This window comes from Mesitornis unicolor, unplaced genomic scaffold (assembly GCF_000695765.1).
Source record: "Mesitornis unicolor isolate BGI_N332 unplaced genomic scaffold, ASM69576v1 scaffold2461, whole genome shotgun sequence".
Lineage (NCBI taxonomy): Eukaryota > Metazoa > Chordata > Aves > Mesitornithiformes > Mesitornithidae > Mesitornis > Mesitornis unicolor.
Window position 1 is genome coordinate 20,661 of NW_010161636.1, and position 17,365 is coordinate 38,025.

Below are 17,365 nucleotides of genomic sequence, written 5' to 3' on the forward strand. Positions count from 1 at the left end.
GGAAGGTTACTTTCTGATGACCTGAAGCCTGAGGTTCTAGCTGCTTTGAAAGAAGCTGCCAAAAGCCGAGGTAATATGTCTTTTGTGTTCTCATATAATGAAACAGATTTCTAGTGGCTGAATAGACTAGTTCTAAACCCAAGTTTAAAGCAATGTCTCTTTTGAAATTGAGTTCACATAAAAAAGTTGGTAGTCTAAAAAAATATATTTAAGATACGATAGACTATATAGTTTGGATTGGAAATGACATAAATGAAAATTATAAATTAACAAAAAGGCAAGGGAAGAATGATGAAAATTTAAAATAAAAGAATAGATATTCACTTAGTAAAGCATGTATTCAAGGTTCAGTAATTTTGTTCAAATAGTATTCCTCCAGTTAAGACAGTCTGAATTCTATTTGGCATTTGTAGTATTTGCATATGCGATAGCTATGCCATGGTTTTGGTATTGTGGGTCATCTCTTAGCCACAATTGCAAGTGATCACATCAGTGCATTTTTTAAAAACCAGATTAAACCAGCTTAACTATCTACCCTGAAGCATACTGTAGATCATATCATTTCATCAAGTATTTCCTGAGTCTTAATTCATAGCTTATGGCTGGGTCAGTGTGGACTTAGTGAAATACAATCTTGATCAAAAGACTTGGTGAAGAAGTTTGCTGCATCTTAGATAAGATACTTCTATGTTTAATTGCCTTCACAATGATTGGGGATTTTCTTGGCCTCTTCTACTCAGAGTTTGTCTGTATTTACTTTTTCACCCTTGTTTCATTATGTATTATTATGTAATATTATGTTCAGTTCTGGGCCCCTCGGTTCAAGAAGGACAGGGAATTGCTTGAAAGAGTCCAGTGCAGAGCCACAAAGATGAATGAGGGAGTGGAGCATCTCCCCTATGAGGAGCGGCTGAGGGAGCTGGGTCTCTTTAGCTTGGAGAAGAGGAGACTGAGGGGTGACCTCATTAATGTTTATAAATTTGTAAAGGGTTAGTGTCAGGAGGAAGGAGCCAGGCTCTTCTCAGTGATAGCAAATGACAGGACAAGGGGCAATGGGTGCAAGCTGGAGCATAGGAGGTTCAACCTGAACATGAGGAAAACCTTTTTTGCTGTAAGGGTGACAGAGCACTGGACCAGGCTGCCCAGAGAGGTTGTGGAGTCTCCTTCTCTGGAGACATTCAAAACCTGCCTGGATGTGTTCCTGTGTGACCTTGGTCTAGGTGATCCTGCTCTGGCAGGTGGGTTGGACTAGATGATCTTTCGAGATCCCTTCCAACTCCTAATATTCTGTGATTCTGTGTATTTGATTTGTAAATTTGAAGTGAGTCTCAGAAATCTTTTCAGGTAAACACAATTTGCAAACAGGTTACTCTTCAGCTTATTTTTAAACAGTGTATGGTGGGCTTTTCAGAAAAAGATTTTTGTCTTTAAAAAAAAAAAATTGCTCAATTCATCAGAATTCTTCTTTAGACTGAAGGCATTAGAACCAGACAGAATACTATAAATCATTGTTGTGATGTCCTTTTCTTGATATCCTTTATCATGGTCTTCAGTGATTCAGTCACAGTCTCTATTTCTTCAGTCTGCGTTTTGACCTTTTTTCCCCTTCACTCCTTTATATGTTCTCTGTTTCTTCCTGTCAGTTGAAAGCCTCTCCTTTCTCCATGGTTTGATTAAGGCTTCATTATAAAAAATAATAGAAAAATAAGATAATTCTGAGGCAGGATGATAAGTTTTTAAAGTATAGCAAAGCATCTGTGAAAAGATTGGGAGTGACTTATTGCGCAACTAGTGTAAATATTTAGAATAATATAAATTGTATAGAAAATATGAAATCAGTGCTGGACCTTTCATTTAATATGAACAGCATCAAGTCTGAAACTACTATAAAGAAAAACTTTGTTCTAAAAAGCAGAATTGTCAAAGCCTTATGGACGTATTATAGGATGGGTGTTGTTTCTATTGTTGCAGTAGAATATGCTTGTTTAACTTTTTTTTTCTACTGTTAATTTCTCCCAGTACTGTTTTTACTTTATTTTGTTTTAATACAGATTATAAACTCTTGAAAGTGTAGTGACTACTTTACATTGCATATTCAAACAGTGAATATTCTTAATCTGGGATAGAACTATAAAGAACTACTGTTTACTTCAGCAGTAATTGCAGGGACTTTAAAAGAACAGAAATAAATATATCAAGACAGCCACAGTGAGATTAGATGGATGGGAGATTGTACAGAAGACAGGAATGTAAGCTTCGGAAAATGCCCATTCCTCATGATGGTACCTTAAATTGGCTTTTCAGATGTATTGACCTGGACAATTTCCTCCAAGCAGTCCAAAACCGTGCTTAAATTAAAAAAACCAAAAACAAACAACAAACAAAACAACCAAACCAAAATACAGGTTTGACAGATTATATGCTTGAATACATCTTAAACAGAAAAAGCAGAGGTGATTAAAATGGAAAAAAAAATCCCTAACATTTATTCTTAAAGCAATCCCCTGCTGAGTTTTTCTAGGACATTCCTTCACTTCCAGGCTCGGTCTCCTGAGTTGTAACAAAGTCTGTCTGGTGTTTTTAGTTCCTTGAAAGATTTTTTTGGTCACATTTAAGGTCTTGCTTCTGTCTCTCTTCTTTCTCTGGCAGTATCTTTGCATGACATTTTGCGAGGGACTTGTTCTTGGTTGGTAGTATGCCTCTCATTGATTAGAAAAACATACTTTTGTAAATGAATATGACATGTATAATTCTAAATTGTCCAGAAATGCTTAAGGACTTTTAGATAATGCTTAGTAAGATTGTAGTTGCCTACTTTCCTCTTCATTGTACTTCCTCCAAAATTATTCTTCATTCTAAGATTTTGCATAATTGCAAAGTACAACTGCAGTACCATAAAAGCTGTATGTTATTATAAATAATAAGTATTAGAGGAGGTTTTAGCAGGTTTTGAAACCTTACCTGCGAATAATTTTACTTACATAGCTGTAGAAATTATATCAGACAGATTTCTGACACAGTTGCAGAAACAGAAACCTTCTTGTATTATTTCTTTGAGAAGAGGGGATGCAGTTTTTTTTAATGTTGTACAAAGACAACCAGATCTTACTTTCTCTCTCCTAAAATTTGTGCTGTACTTTTCTAGTTAATAACTGTTTCTACATTTACTGTGTTAATATGTAACTCGTGAGCTGTTTTCTAAAAATGGATTTGATTATATTCTAGCCCAACAGCTTCTGTGGGGATTTTCAGGTATGGTTATTAACTGAAGGTTTACTGGTTTGGATTGAAGCTTGATATTTGTGTGAATTTGGTGATTAGCTATTCTCATTACCCCAGCTTTCTTGTAAACAAAACTTGCCAAATAGAGCTGCCAAAAGAGAGATACCAAAGATAATTATGAAAAGCCTTCTAATTACAGTTGAGGAGAAGATGCATATTAATGAAGAAAACCTTGTGTTACATGGAAGTTATCAGTATTTTCAGTGTTTTATATTTTTTTTTCTTTTCCATAAATTCCATGGAAGAAGATTTCCAGTATTTTAAGATCACAAGTATAGATTTTAAGACAGTATTTCTAACGTTCTGTGCTCAAATAATGGGATTTCATCTTGGCTTTTAAGTAGATTCTTCTCTTGCTGATCCGCCACTGCAAGTATTTATAACTTTCACAAGGCTGCTGTGTGTATCTGTGTTTTTTGTTCAGTAGAACTAACAGAATGGGTAGCTCTGTAGGTGGGAAGTGAAAGGAAAAACAAATTTTTCTGAAGTATGTCTTACTACTGATTTCCAGCAGAGCAGAGACAGTAGATAATACCTTTAATTGGGATGGCTACTTTTAAGGAAACAGCAAGTGCTGTTGGAAGTGCTGATGGAAGAAAGACCTGAAATTCAAATAGATGCTTTCCTTCCATTTCTGTCATTATAATTGATGTCATTGGGAGGTAGTGGTATTTTTATATTCTGTACTATTTTCTTACCTCCAGATATTCTGCAGTTTTTAAGGTATAAACTGTCTTAATGATAATTAACACGAGTGTTAACACATATTTCTTTTAGTGAGTGCTCTGATAATAAGAATAAAAGCATCTAAACTTAGTTTCAGCACTCCTTGCACAAATGAGTTATTGCTTGTCAGTTTTAGTGTAAGATTGTCTGCTCCTGAGCAGATGCTCCTGCTATATCTAATAAATTATCTTTCAAATCTATTTGAATCTTTGCAATTACAGACAAACAAGTAAAGGATTAGATTCTTATTTACTGCTAGACAAATAAGTAGCATAAGGAATCAGCCAAACAAAAAAAAATAGATTTGAAGCTTCTGCTTTGATTGTAAATCCGTAGGTGCTATGTATGCCTGAGAACTCTTGTGCCAAACTAACAAATGCAATAACATATTGATAATTTTAAATTTGTTTTTAGTTTGATACTAATGTGGAATGTATTCACTTTTAATTAACTCCTAAAAGCAAGGGGAGCTTGTATCTGCAGTTCTATTTAACAAATAGGTTTTTCCACAAAAAAAAAGGCAGGGCACAAGTTAGATTTCCCCCTCCCCACCCCCTTTCTCCCCACCCCTAAAGCACTTTGTAATGTAACTCTACGCAGTGATTTTCATGGCTTTGCCCTTTTGCTGTAATTTCAGGAAGGCCATGCACTCAGCTGCAGCTCCTGAACCCAGAAAGATTTGCCCGACTCATTAAAGAAGTTACGAATAGCGTGTGGCCTGGCAGAGACATGGTGGTACAGTGGTATCCAGGTTTGGATGACAAAAATCACCCGTCAGTTTCCTGGCTTAAGATGGTCTGGAAGAACCTATATATACATTTTTCTGATGACTTGAGTGTGTTTGATGACATGCCGCTTATCCCTAAGACACTGCTGGAGGAAAACCAAGCATCAGTGGAACTGGTTAGATTTAGGAATCCATCGCCTATCATTCTGGAAGACGAATCTGAGACTCAGCTCCCGGAATATTTAGCTGATATTATTCAGAAAGTTGGTGGAGTTGTACTTAAGAAGCTGGATATTTCTGTCCAGCACCCACTTATAAAAAAATATGTGCATCCACCATTACCAAGTGCTGTTTTACAAATAATGGAAAAAATGTCCTTACAGAAACTGTGCAATCAGGTTGCGTCATTTTCATCAACACATAAAGATGCTCTTCGGGCATTCTTAGCTAGTTTAACTGATGCAAGTGAAAAAGAGAGAAGAATTATTCAGGAATTGGTAATATTTAAAAAAATTGAAAAATCATCTGATGAAAGTGTCCCTGTTTTTACAGGGCTAAAAGGCAGTAAGGTACTACACCATACTGCCAAAATTCCTCCTGGTCTAAGATTTTCTACTCCAGTAATTGACAGCAGTGATGAAGCTACTATTCGCTTAGCTAACCTGCTGAAAATAGAACAGCTAAAGAGCACAGATTGCTTGAAGTTTGTTATACAAGACATAAGGAATGGTTTTTATTCATATGATGAAACAATACAGATAATGCAGTGGGTTCTTGAAAATCTTACTTTTCTGAAAAATGAGAATACAGATGTGATAGATTGGCTGACATCACTGAAGTTTATTAAGATTTCAGACGAAAAGGTAATGTCAGCAAATGAACTCTTTGATCCTGAGGTAGAACTTCTGCAAAATTTGTTTTATGCTGAGGAAGAAATTTGTTTCCCCCCTGTTATTTTTACGTCTTCAGATATTCTTCATTCTCTGAGACAAATAGGCTTAAAGAATGAGGCCAATCTTGAGGAAAGTGATATTATGAGAGTGGCAAATAAAATTGAAAGTTTGCATGCTAACTCTAACACCGATCATGATTTACTGATAAGAAAAGCTAAAACTCTTTTGGTGATTTTGAACAAAAACCAATCACTGCTTCACTCGTCTGAAACAAAAGCTGCGCTGAAAAAAATAAAATGGATTCCTGCATGCAAGGAAAGACCTCCAAATTATCCTGGATCCTTAGTTTGGAAAGGAGATCATTGTAGTCTGTGTTCACCACCAGAAATGTTTGATATATCTCAGGCAATTTTAGTTGGTTCTTCAGTTCCTCTTGTGGAAAATGTGCTCTTGGATACAGAAAAAGCACTTGGCATCCCCACCAAGCCCAGCGTGAAAGCAGTCTTAAAACATTTCAAGGTGGTGGTTGATTGGCACAGTTCTAAAACCTTCAGTGATGAGGACTATTATCAATTTCAGCATATCTTGCTTGAGATTTATGGATTTATGCATGATCATCTAGAAGAAGGCAAAGAAGCTTTTAAAGCCCTGAAGTTTCCCTGGGTTTGGACAGGTAAAACATTTTGTACCCTCACACAAGCAGTAATAAAGTCAGTACCTAATCTTGATCTCCAACCTTATCTACATTATGTGCCAAAAACTATGGCAAAGTTTCACCAGTTGTTTAAATGCTGTGGTTCAATTGAGCAGTTAACACCAGACCATGTTTCTATGGTCATTCAGAAGATATATCTAAAAAGTGAGCAGTCTCTCTCGGAACAAGAGAGTAAACAAAATCTTCACATTATGTTGAGCATCATAAGATGGCTGTACAGCAATCAGATTCCTGCAAGTCTGCATACACCCATGCCACTGTACAGTGGCAAACTTCCTTATAAACTTGCAATGAGGCCAATTCATGAGTGCTGTTACTGCGATATCAAAGTTGATGACTTAAATGATTTGCTTGAAGATTCTGTTGAACCAATAATTTTGGTGCATGAAGACATACCAATGAAAACTGCCGAGTGGTTAAATGTCCCATGCCTTAGCACAAGATTGATTAATCCAGAAAATATGGGATTTGAGCAATCTGGGCAAAGGGAGCCTCTGACTGTAAGAATTAAAAACATTTTGGAAGAATACCCTTCCATTTCAGATATCTTTAAAGAACTTCTTCAAAATGCTGATGATGCTAATGCAACAGAATGTAATTTCCTGATTGACATGAGAAGAAACATGGATATAAGGGAGAATCTTCTGGATCCAGGAATGGCAGCATGTCACGGTCCAGCTTTGTGGTCATTCAATAATTCTGAATTTTCTGACTCTGATTTCCTAAATATAACTCGATTAGGAGAGTCTTTAAAAAGGAGTGAAGTTGACAAAGTAGGAAAATTTGGACTGGGATTCAATTCTGTTTATCATATCACTGATGTTCCAATTATTTTGAGCCGGGAGTTTATGATTATGTTTGATCCAAATGTTAACCATATCAGTAAGCATATCAGAGATAAATCTAACCCTGGGATCAAAATCAACTGGAGTAAACAGCAGAAGAGGCTGCGAAAATTTCCCAATCAGTTCAAGCCGTTCATAGGAGTTTTTGGTTGCCAGCTACCACTGACTGTGGAATCTCCTTACAGCTACAAAGGAACGCTTTTCAGGCTGTCCTTTAGAACGCAGCAGGAAGCTAAAGTGAGTGAAGTCAGCAGTACATGTTACAATACAGCAGACATTTACTCTCTTGTGGATGAATTCAGCATTTGTGGTCATAGACTGATAATATTTGCTCAGAGTGTAAATTCAATGGTTTTGAAATACTTGAAAATTGAGGCAGATGATCCTGGGGTGGCACAAGATGTTGTCACCATCAAAAAAAATCTCTGTTCTTCCAAAGCCTTGACTGCACCAAATGTGAGTGTTTTAAAGGAAGCAGCTAAGCTCATGAAAGTCTGCAGCAGCAGTAATAAAAAGTTTCCCACTGAAACACCTAAATCCTCGTGTATCTTACAGATAGTAGTAGAAGAATTTCACCATGTATTTAGGCGGATTGCTGATTTACAGTCTCCACTTTTCAGAGGTACGGAAGATGATCCAGCATCTTTCTTTGAAATGGCTAAATCAGGACAGGTAAAAAGATCAGCTGATGAATTGCCACAGAAAACTGTAGATTCAACAACATGGCTTATATGTTCTTGCATGGACACTGGAGATGCTTTAAAATTTTCATTGCATGAGAGTGGACGAAGACTAGGTCTTGTTCCCTGTGGTGGAGTAGGAGTGCTGCTGTCTGAAACTCAGGATAAAAAGTGGATTGTGAAACCTAATTGCAACAACATAGGAGAAGTATTCTGCTATTTACCTCTACGAATAAAAACAGGCTTACCTCTTCATATAAATGGCTGCTTTGCAGTTACTTCAAATCGGAAAGAAATCTGGAAAACAGACACAAAAGGAAGATGGAATACAGTATTCATGAGGCATGTTATTGTAAAAGCCTACATAGAAGCACTGTGTGTTCTACGTGACATGGCCATCAATGGTGAGCTAGTTGACTACAATTACTGTGCAGTGTGGCCAGATCCTGATTCAGTCCATGATGATTTTTCTGTTATTTGTCAAGGGTTTTATGAAGACATAGCTCACATGAAAAGCAAAGAAGGGATCAAAGTGTTTTCTGATGGTTTCTCTTGGGTTTCCATGAAGAATGTAAGGTTTTTAGATGACTCGATACTGAAACGACCAGATATTGGACCATCAGCCTTTAAGATCTTTCAGAAGTACCTTAAAAAAACTGGTTCCAAAAATCTGTGTGCTGTAGATCTCCCGTCCTGGGTAAAGACAGGATTTGAAGAAGCAGGATGCAAATACATATTATTGGAGAACACTTTCTCTGAGAAACAGTTCTTTTCTGAGGTATTTTTCCCTAATGTTCAGGAGATTGATGCAGAGCTGCGAGATCCTTTGATGCATTATGTTCTCAATGAAAAAGTTGAGGAGTTCTCAGGAATTCTTTGTGTTACTCCATGTATTCCCTGTTCATTGGATGGACATCTGTTAGTTACACCCTCAAGACTGATCCATCCTGAAGGAAGAGTTGCAAAGTTATATGATGCTGAAGATGGAAGATTTCCTTATGGCACCACTCAGGATTATCTTAATCCAGTTATTCTGGTAAAACTTGTTCAGTTGGGAATGGCAAAAGATGATATTTTATGGGAAGATCTGGTAGAACGTGCAGAGTCAGTAGCTGAAATTAACACGATTGACCATGCTGCAGCTTGTCTCCGAAGCAGTGTTATATTGAGTCTTATTGATGAAAAACTAAAATCTAGGGACCCTAGAGCAAAAGAATTTGCTGCAAAATGTCAAACCATCCCTTTCCTTCCTTTCCTGAGCAAACCAGCAGGCTTCTCACTGCACTGGAAAGGCAGTGATTTTCAGCCTGAAGCCATGTTTTCAGCAACTGATCTTTTCACTGCTGATCACCAAGATATAGTTTGCCTAATACAACCAATTCTCAATGAAAATTCCCACTCCTTTAAAGGTTGTGGTGCTTTGTCATTAGCTGTCAAAGAATTTTTGGGTTTACTGAAGAAACCAGCTGTGAATTTGGTCCTAAATCAGTTAGAAGAAGTTGCAAAGTCATTTGATGGAATCACATTATATCAAGAAAATATCACTAATGCTTGCTACAAATATCTACATGAAGAAATGTTACAGAGTGAATCAGCACAAGCTATGATAATTGAGCAGCTGACAAACTGTAGTTTTATTCTGGTTGAGAATGTGTATGTTGATCCAACAAAAGTGTCTTTTCATTTGAATTTTGAAGCAGCACCCTATCTCTATCAGTTGCCTAATAAATACAAAAATAGCTTCCGTGAGCTATTTGAAAGTGTAGGTGTAAGACAGGCTTTTACAGTTGAAGATTTTGCTGTAGTTCTGGAATTAATAAATCAGGAAAGAGGGACCAAACAACTCACAGAAGACAACTTTCAGCTCTGCAGGAGAATAATTAGTGAAGGAATATGGGGCCTCATTAGAGAGAAGAAGCAGGAATTTTGTGAGAAAAAGTATGGTGAGATTTTGTTACCTGATACTCGTCTTGCACTTCTGCCTGCAAAATCTTTGTGTTACAATGACTGTCCATGGATTAAAGTTAAAGACACAACTGTTAAATATTGTCATGGTGATATTCCAAGAGAAGTTGCAGTAAAGCTTGGAGCAATACCAAAACGCCATAAAGCTTTAGAAAGATACGCATCCAATATCTGTTTTACTACTCTTGGAACAGAATTTGGCCAGAAAGAAAAATTGACAAGTAGAATCAAAAGCATTCTTAATGCCTACCCTTCAGAAAAAGAAATGCTGAAAGAGCTTCTTCAGAATGCAGATGATGCAAAAGCTACAGAGATCTGTTTTGTGTTTGATCCTAGACAGCATCCAGCTGATAGAATATTTGATGAGAAATGGGCACCGCTTCAGGGACCAGCACTGTGTGTTTATAACAATCAGCCTTTTACAGAAGATGATATTCGAGGGATTCAGAACCTTGGAAAAGGTACAAAAGTAGGAAATCCCTGTAAAACTGGACAATATGGTATAGGTTTCAATTCTGTTTATCACATTACTGATTGCCCTTCTTTCATATCTGGCAATGATATACTTTGTATTTTTGACCCTCATGCTAGATATGCACCAGGTTCAACATCAACAAGTCCTGGCCGCATGTTTAGAGATTTAGATGCAGATTTCAGAACACAGTTCTCAGATGTACTGGACCTCTACTTAGGAAATCACTTTAAACTGGATAATTGCACAATGTTTAGATTTCCTCTTCGAAATGGAGAAATGGCGAAAGTATCAGAAATTTCCTCAGTTCCGTGCTCAGATAGAATGGTCCAAAATCTTTTAGATAAGCTGCGTACAGATGGAGCAGAACTCTTAATGTTTTTGAACCATATGGAAAAAATTTCTATTTGTGAGATAGAAAAAACAACAGGAGCACTGAATGTGTTGTATTCTGTGCAAGGCAAAATCACTGATGGAGACAGACTGAAACGAAAGCAATTCCATGCATCTGTAATTGACAGTGTAACTAAAAAGAAGCAGTTAAGTGAAATACCTGTGCAGCAGATTACTTACACAATGGATACTGAAGACTCTGAAGGAAATCTTACAACTTGGTTAATTTGTAACAGGTCAGGCTTTTCTGCCATGGAAAAGGTAGCCAAAAGCGTAGTTTCTGCCCACAAGAATGAGGACATTACTCTTTTTCCACGTGGTGGGGTAGCAGCTTGCATTACTCATAATTACAAAAAACCCCACAGAGCATTCTGTTTCTTACCGTTGTCTTTAGAAACTGGGTTACCTTTTCATGTGAATGGACACTTTGCTCTGGATTCTGCAAGAAGAAACCTATGGCGTGATGATAATGGTGTTGGAGTGAGAAGTGACTGGAATAGCAGCCTAATGACAGCGCTGATAGCTCCAGCCTATGTTGAACTGCTGATTCAGCTGAAGAAACGGTATTTTCCAGGCACTGATCCTACAGTATCAGTGCTGCAAAACACACCTATTCATGCTGTGAAAGACACTTTAAAAAAATTTTTATCCTTTTTTCCAGTTAATAGACTTGATATTCAGCCAGACTGGTATTGTTTAGTGAAAGCAGTTTACAGTTGCATTTATGAAGATTTGAAGCGTCTTTTACCTGTTATGCGAGCTCCAAATATTGATGGTTCTGATTTGCATTCTGCTGTTATCATCACATGGGTTAACATGTCTACTGTGAACAAAGGTAGGCCATTCTTTGACAATTTACTGCAAGATGAATTGCAGCATCTAAAAAATACGGAATACAACATCACAACGCGGAAGACAGTGGCTGAAAATGTTTACAGGCTCAAGCATTTACTCTTAGAAATTGGATTTAATTTGGTATATAACTGTGATGAAACTGCAAATCTCTACCACTGCTTGGTAGATGCAGATATTCCTGTCACCTATGTGACACCTGCTGATGTCAGGTTATTTTTGATGACATTTTCTTTTCCAGACTCTAATTGCCACATTGGAAAGTTACCCTGTCGTCTTCAGCAGACAAATTTGAAACTCTTCCATAGTCTCAAACTTCTGGTTGACTACTGTTTTAAAGATGCAGAGGAAAATGAAATCCAAATTGAGGGCTTGCCACTCCTTATTACTCTTGACAATGTTTTGCAAATTTTTGATTCAAAGCGACCGAAGTTCTTAACAACGTACCATGAACTGATTCCATCTCGCAAAGATCTCTTCATGAACACATTGTATTTGAGATACAACACTATTTTACTCAACAGAGAAGTAGCGAAAGTCTTTGATATCACAAGTTTTGCTGAATTGTTATCATCTGTGTTGCCTAGAGAATATAAAACTAAAAATTGTATGAAATGGAAGGAAAACTTTGCAAGTGAATCTTGGCTTAAAAATGCCTGGCATTTTATTAGTGAGTCTATAAATATTAAGGAAGAGCAAGAAGATATGCAAGCAAAATTCGATGATGTTGTTGAAACTTTGAAGGACTGGACTTTGCTCCCAGGTGTAAAGTTTACCGTCTCAGCTAATCATCTTGTTGTGCCAGAGTGTGATGTTTTGCTGCCCCTCAGCATTATGCATATAGCTGTTTTTCCAAATGCTCAGAGTGATAAAGTCTTTCATGCTTTAATGAAAACAGGCTGTATTCAGCTGGCACTGAACAAAATTTGCTCCAAAGATAGTGCTTTAGTGCCTTTGTTGTCAGGATGTACAGCAAATATAGATAATCCTTCAAGCATTCTGAAAGCCATACAATATATGGTACAGACATCAACTTTTAGGACTGAAAAGTTGGCAGAAAGTGACTTTGAGGCTCTCTTAATGTACTTCAATTGCAATTTATGTCATTTGACATCTCAGGATGACATTAAAATTTTGAAGTCTCTTCCATGTTACAAATCAATCAGTGGCCGATACATCAGCATTTCAAAATATGGGACGTGTTACGTCCTCACGAAAAGTATCCCATCGGTAGAAGTAGACAGGTGGACACAGTCCACTTCATCAGCTTTTCTGGAAGAGAAGGTCCATTTGAAAGATTTGTATACTGTGCTTGGCTGTGTCTCTGTGGATGATCTTGAAGTGTATTTGAAACATCTCTTGCCAAAAATTGAGAGTCTGTCTTATGATGCAAAGTTAGAACACCTGATCTACTTAAAGAATAGGCTAACAAGCATTGAAGAAACTTCAGAAGTGAAAGAACAGCTGTTTGAAAAACTTGAAAGCATTTTGATCATTCATGATGCAAGCAACAGATTAAAACCTGCAAAATACTTTTATGACAGAACTGTAAAAGTCTTTGAAGTTATGCTTCCCGAAAAATTCTTTATACCTCAAGATTTTTTTAAGAAACTAGAGCAACTTACAAAACCGAAAAATCAAGCTGCATTCCTTCCATCATGGGTAACTTTTCTACGGCATATTGGACTGAAATTCATCATTTCACAGCAACAGTTACTGCAGTTTGCTAAGGAGATCAGCATGCGAGCAAATACAGAAAACTGGTCTAAAGAAACACTACAGAATACTGTCGATGTCCTCCTTCATCACATATTTCAAGAAAGAACTGACCTTTTGTCAGGAAATTTTCTGAAAGAATTATCATTAATTCCTTTTCTGTGCCCTGAACGAGCTCCAGCAGAATTTGTTAGGTTTCATCCTCAGTACCAAGAAGTTAATGGGACGCTTCCTCTTATACGATTCAATGGGGCACAAGTGAATCCTAAGTTCAAACAGACTGATGTGTTGCAGTTGCTGTGGACCTCATGCCCCATTCTTCCTGAGAAAGCAACACCTTTAAGTATCAAAGAGCAAGAGGGAAGTAGTCTTGGTGCGCAAGAACAACTTGAGCAAGTGTTAACTATGCTGAATGTTAATTTGGACCCTCCCCTGGACAAAGTTATCAACAACTGCAGGAACATATGCAATATAACAACTTTGGATGAGGACATGGTGAAAACTAGGGCCAAGGTCCTAAGAAGCATTTATGAATTTCTTAGTACAGAGAAAAGGGAATTCCGCTTTCAGCTTCGAGGAGTTTCTTTTGTAATGGTGGAAGAAGGCTGGAAGCTCCTTAAGCCTGAAGAGGTGGTAATAAACCTTGAGTACGAGTCTGATTTTAAACCTTATCTTTACAAACTTCCTTTAGAACTTGGTACTTTCCATCAGTTATTTAAACATTTGGGTACTGAAGATATTATTTCAACAAAACAGTATGTTGAAGTTCTAGGTCGCATATTCAAGAACTCCGAAGGAAAGCAATTGGATCCTAATGAAATGCGCACAGTTAAGAGAGTAGTTTCTGGCCTGTTCAAAAGTCTTCAGAATGATTCTGTCAAGGTTAGGAGTGACCTTGAGAATATGAGGGATTTTGCCCTTTACCTTCCCAGTCAAGATGGTAGGTTGGTAAAGTCTAGTATCTTAGTTTTTGATGACGCACCCCATTACAAAAGCAGAATCCAAGGTAACATTGGTGTGCAAATGCTTGTTGATCTTAGCCAGTGTTACTTAGGCAAAGACCATGGTTTTCATACTAAATTGATAATGTTATTCCCTCAGAAACTGAGGCCTCGCTTGCTTAGCAGTATTCTTGAAGAACAGTTGGATGAAGAGTCTCCCAAAATTTGTCAGTTTGGAGCATTATGTTCTTTGCAAGGAAGGTTACAGTTACTGTTGTCTTCAGAACAGTTCATCACGGGACTCATTAGGATTATGAAGCATGAAAATGACAATGCTTTTTTAGCTAATGAAGAAAAAGCAGTAAGACTTTGCAAAGCTTTGCGAGAAGGTTTGAAAGTTTCCTGTTTTGAGAAGTTGCAAACGACGTTAAGAGTTAAAGGATTTACTCCTATTCCCCACAGCAAAAGTGAAACATTTGCTTTCCTGAAGAGATATGGAAATGCAGTAATACTGCTTTATATACAGCATTCTGACAGCAAAGACATAAATTTCCTGTTAGCATTAGCAATGACCTTAAAATCTGCAACTGACAACCTGATTTCTGATACCTCGTATTTAATTGCCATGCTGGGTTGTAATGATATTTACCGAATCAGTGAGAAGCTTGACAGTTTAGGAGTGAAGTATGACTCTTCTGAGCCATCAAAGCTTGAACTACCAACACCTGGCACTCCTATACCAGCTGAAATCCACTATACGCTTCTTATGGATCCAATGAATGTATTTTATCCTGGTGAATATGTTGGTTACCTTGTTGATGCTGAAGGTGGTGATATATATGGATCATATCAGCCAACTTACACCTATGCAATCATTGTACAAGAAGTAGAAAGAGAAGATGATGAAAGTCCCAGTTTTCTAGGGAAGATTTACCAGATTGATATTGGATATAGTGAATATAAAATAGTGAGCTCTCTTGACTTGTACAAATTTTCAAGACCGGAGGAAAGTTCTCAAAGCAGGGATAGCGCACCTTCTACCCCAACCAGTCCTACAGAATTTCCAGCACATGGACCAAGGACAATTCCACCTCTCTTCACTGGCAGAGAAAGCCACAAAGCAATGTCTTCAAAACATCACTCTCCAAAGAAGATAAAGTCAAACTCGTTGCCAGAAATCCTAAGAGAAGTGACATCTGTGATTGAACAGGCTTGGAAGCTTCCAGAATCTGAAAGAAAAAAGATTATTAGAAGGCTGTATCTTAAATGGCATCCAGATAAAAATGCAGAGAATCTTGATATAGCTAATGAGGTGTTCAAACATTTGCAGAATGAGATTAACAGGCTAGAAAAGCAGGCATTTATGGATCAAAATATGGACAGAGCCTCAAGAAGACCATTTTCATCCTCTGCTTCTCGATTTCAGTCAGATAAATTTTCATTTCAGAGATTTTACACTTCATGGAATCAAGAAGCAACCAGCCACAAATCTGAAAGGCAGCAGTCTAAAGAAAAGTGTCCGTCTTCCACAGGGCCGTCTTACTCGCAGCGTTTTTTTGTCCCACCTACATTCAGGTCTGTTGGCAATCCCGTAGAGGCACGTCGATGGCTTAGGCAGGCCCGAGCTAACTTTTCAGCTGCAAGAAATGACCTTCATAAAAATGCCAATGAATGGGTATGCTTTAAATGCTACCTTTCTACTAAACTAGCCTTGATTGCAGCTGATTATGCTGTGAAGGGCAAATCAGACAAAGATGTAAAACCAGCAGCCCTTGCACAAAAAATAGAGGAATATAGTCAGCAACTTGAAGGACTTGCAAATGACGTTCAGACGTTGGAAGCTTATGGAGTAGATAGCTTAAAAACTAGGTATCCTGACTTGCTTCCTTTTCCACAGATTCCCAATGATAGGTTTACTTCAGAAGTTGCTATGAGAGTGATGGAATGCACTGCTTGTATCATCATAAAACTTGAAAACTTCATACAACAGAAAGTGTAAGATATTTGAAGAGCTTAGGGAACTGTTTTGTCAAGAGCTTGGGTGTTTCACGTGATGGGATACAAATGCGATTGCACAGATACTGAACATCCAAGAGGTTACACGCTGCCAAGCAGTTCGGAAGCGTAGTGCACAAAGGTGGATGGTACTGAAGTACTTACAATTAGAACGTGACTTTTTTAAACTGAGCCTGCTGTATAAGCAAACTGTAAAACATGAATATTTTTAAAAACTTGCAGGGAAATTGAGCTGCAAAAATTAGCTGTATGTACAATAGTGTGATCAATTGGCTTATTGAACTGCACTTTATATAACCAAAGCTTAGCTTCCTGTTAGATGAAGCCTGTATAACTCCTTATTAGATTTTATGTCATTTAATATTAATATTTCCAAAATGGTAATGTCAGTTTTCAATGTACTAACCTTAGGACTGGACATACTATGAAATGGGAGGTGGGATGGAAAATAAAGTAACTTTGGAGGTATTGCTCCAAAGCATTTCTGTATTCTCTTGTGTTCTGTGGACATTTGTGTCACTCAGTAATACTCTTATCAGCTGGATCTGATTATAAACTTGCTGCCACATCACATTGTGAACATTTAAAGAATAGTTTTGTACCTGTGAACGGGTACATTTATTTTAATGCTGAATGATGATACTTGACTTAACATGCAACTTCCTGTCATGCATTGATTGCATTTACTTTATTATAAAATAATTATTTAATTTACTTTTTTTTTCCTAGAGCCTGTCAGCTTTTGTTTAATGAAAAATGCATGTGGATGATACAGAATTGGTGAACATTACTATATGGTGGTTTATTATTTTTTTAACACCAAAACTCAGTTTTCAGATGTCTAAATGCTTCAGTTTCTTTTCTTTTTTCCCCTGTGTGCCTTTGTGTGTGTACATATATATATATATATATTTTTCCACAAACAAACATTGATACAATACAACTCAGTAACCCATTTTTGGTGTACAGTGAGCACTGTTTTTTGTTACATGTTTAAAGGTGCTGCAATGTAATGCCCTTTTTATTTTGTTGTTCACTACGGCCCTAGAGAAGTCTGACTCTTAGTTCATACTCCTTCTTTTATAGTTTGTAATACTTTTGGTAATGTCATGCAATATGTTCAACGTTAGCTATTTGTAAAA

General features: G+C 37.2%; 1 protein-coding gene across 2 annotated transcripts in view; it reads left to right on the plus strand.

Annotated features, from left to right (window-relative positions):
- SACS (sacsin molecular chaperone) overlaps nt 1-16,432 on the plus strand; it is a 28,499-nt gene extending 12,067 nt beyond the window's left edge. Inside the window, exons 6-7 of one of the 2 annotated variants that reach the window (XM_010193385.1) lie at nt 1-70; nt 4,646-16,432. The exon at nt 1-70 is cut by the window's left edge and continues 21 nt beyond it. In XM_010193385.1, coding sequence (XP_010191687.1) covers nt 1-70; nt 4,646-16,206 — 11,631 coding nt within the window. In that variant the 3' untranslated portion in view covers nt 16,207-16,432. The remainder of the gene's footprint in view (nt 71-4,645) is intronic. The other variant, XM_010193386.1, reaches the window with a different exon arrangement.
- Nucleotides 16,433-17,365: the final 933 nt, after the last annotated feature.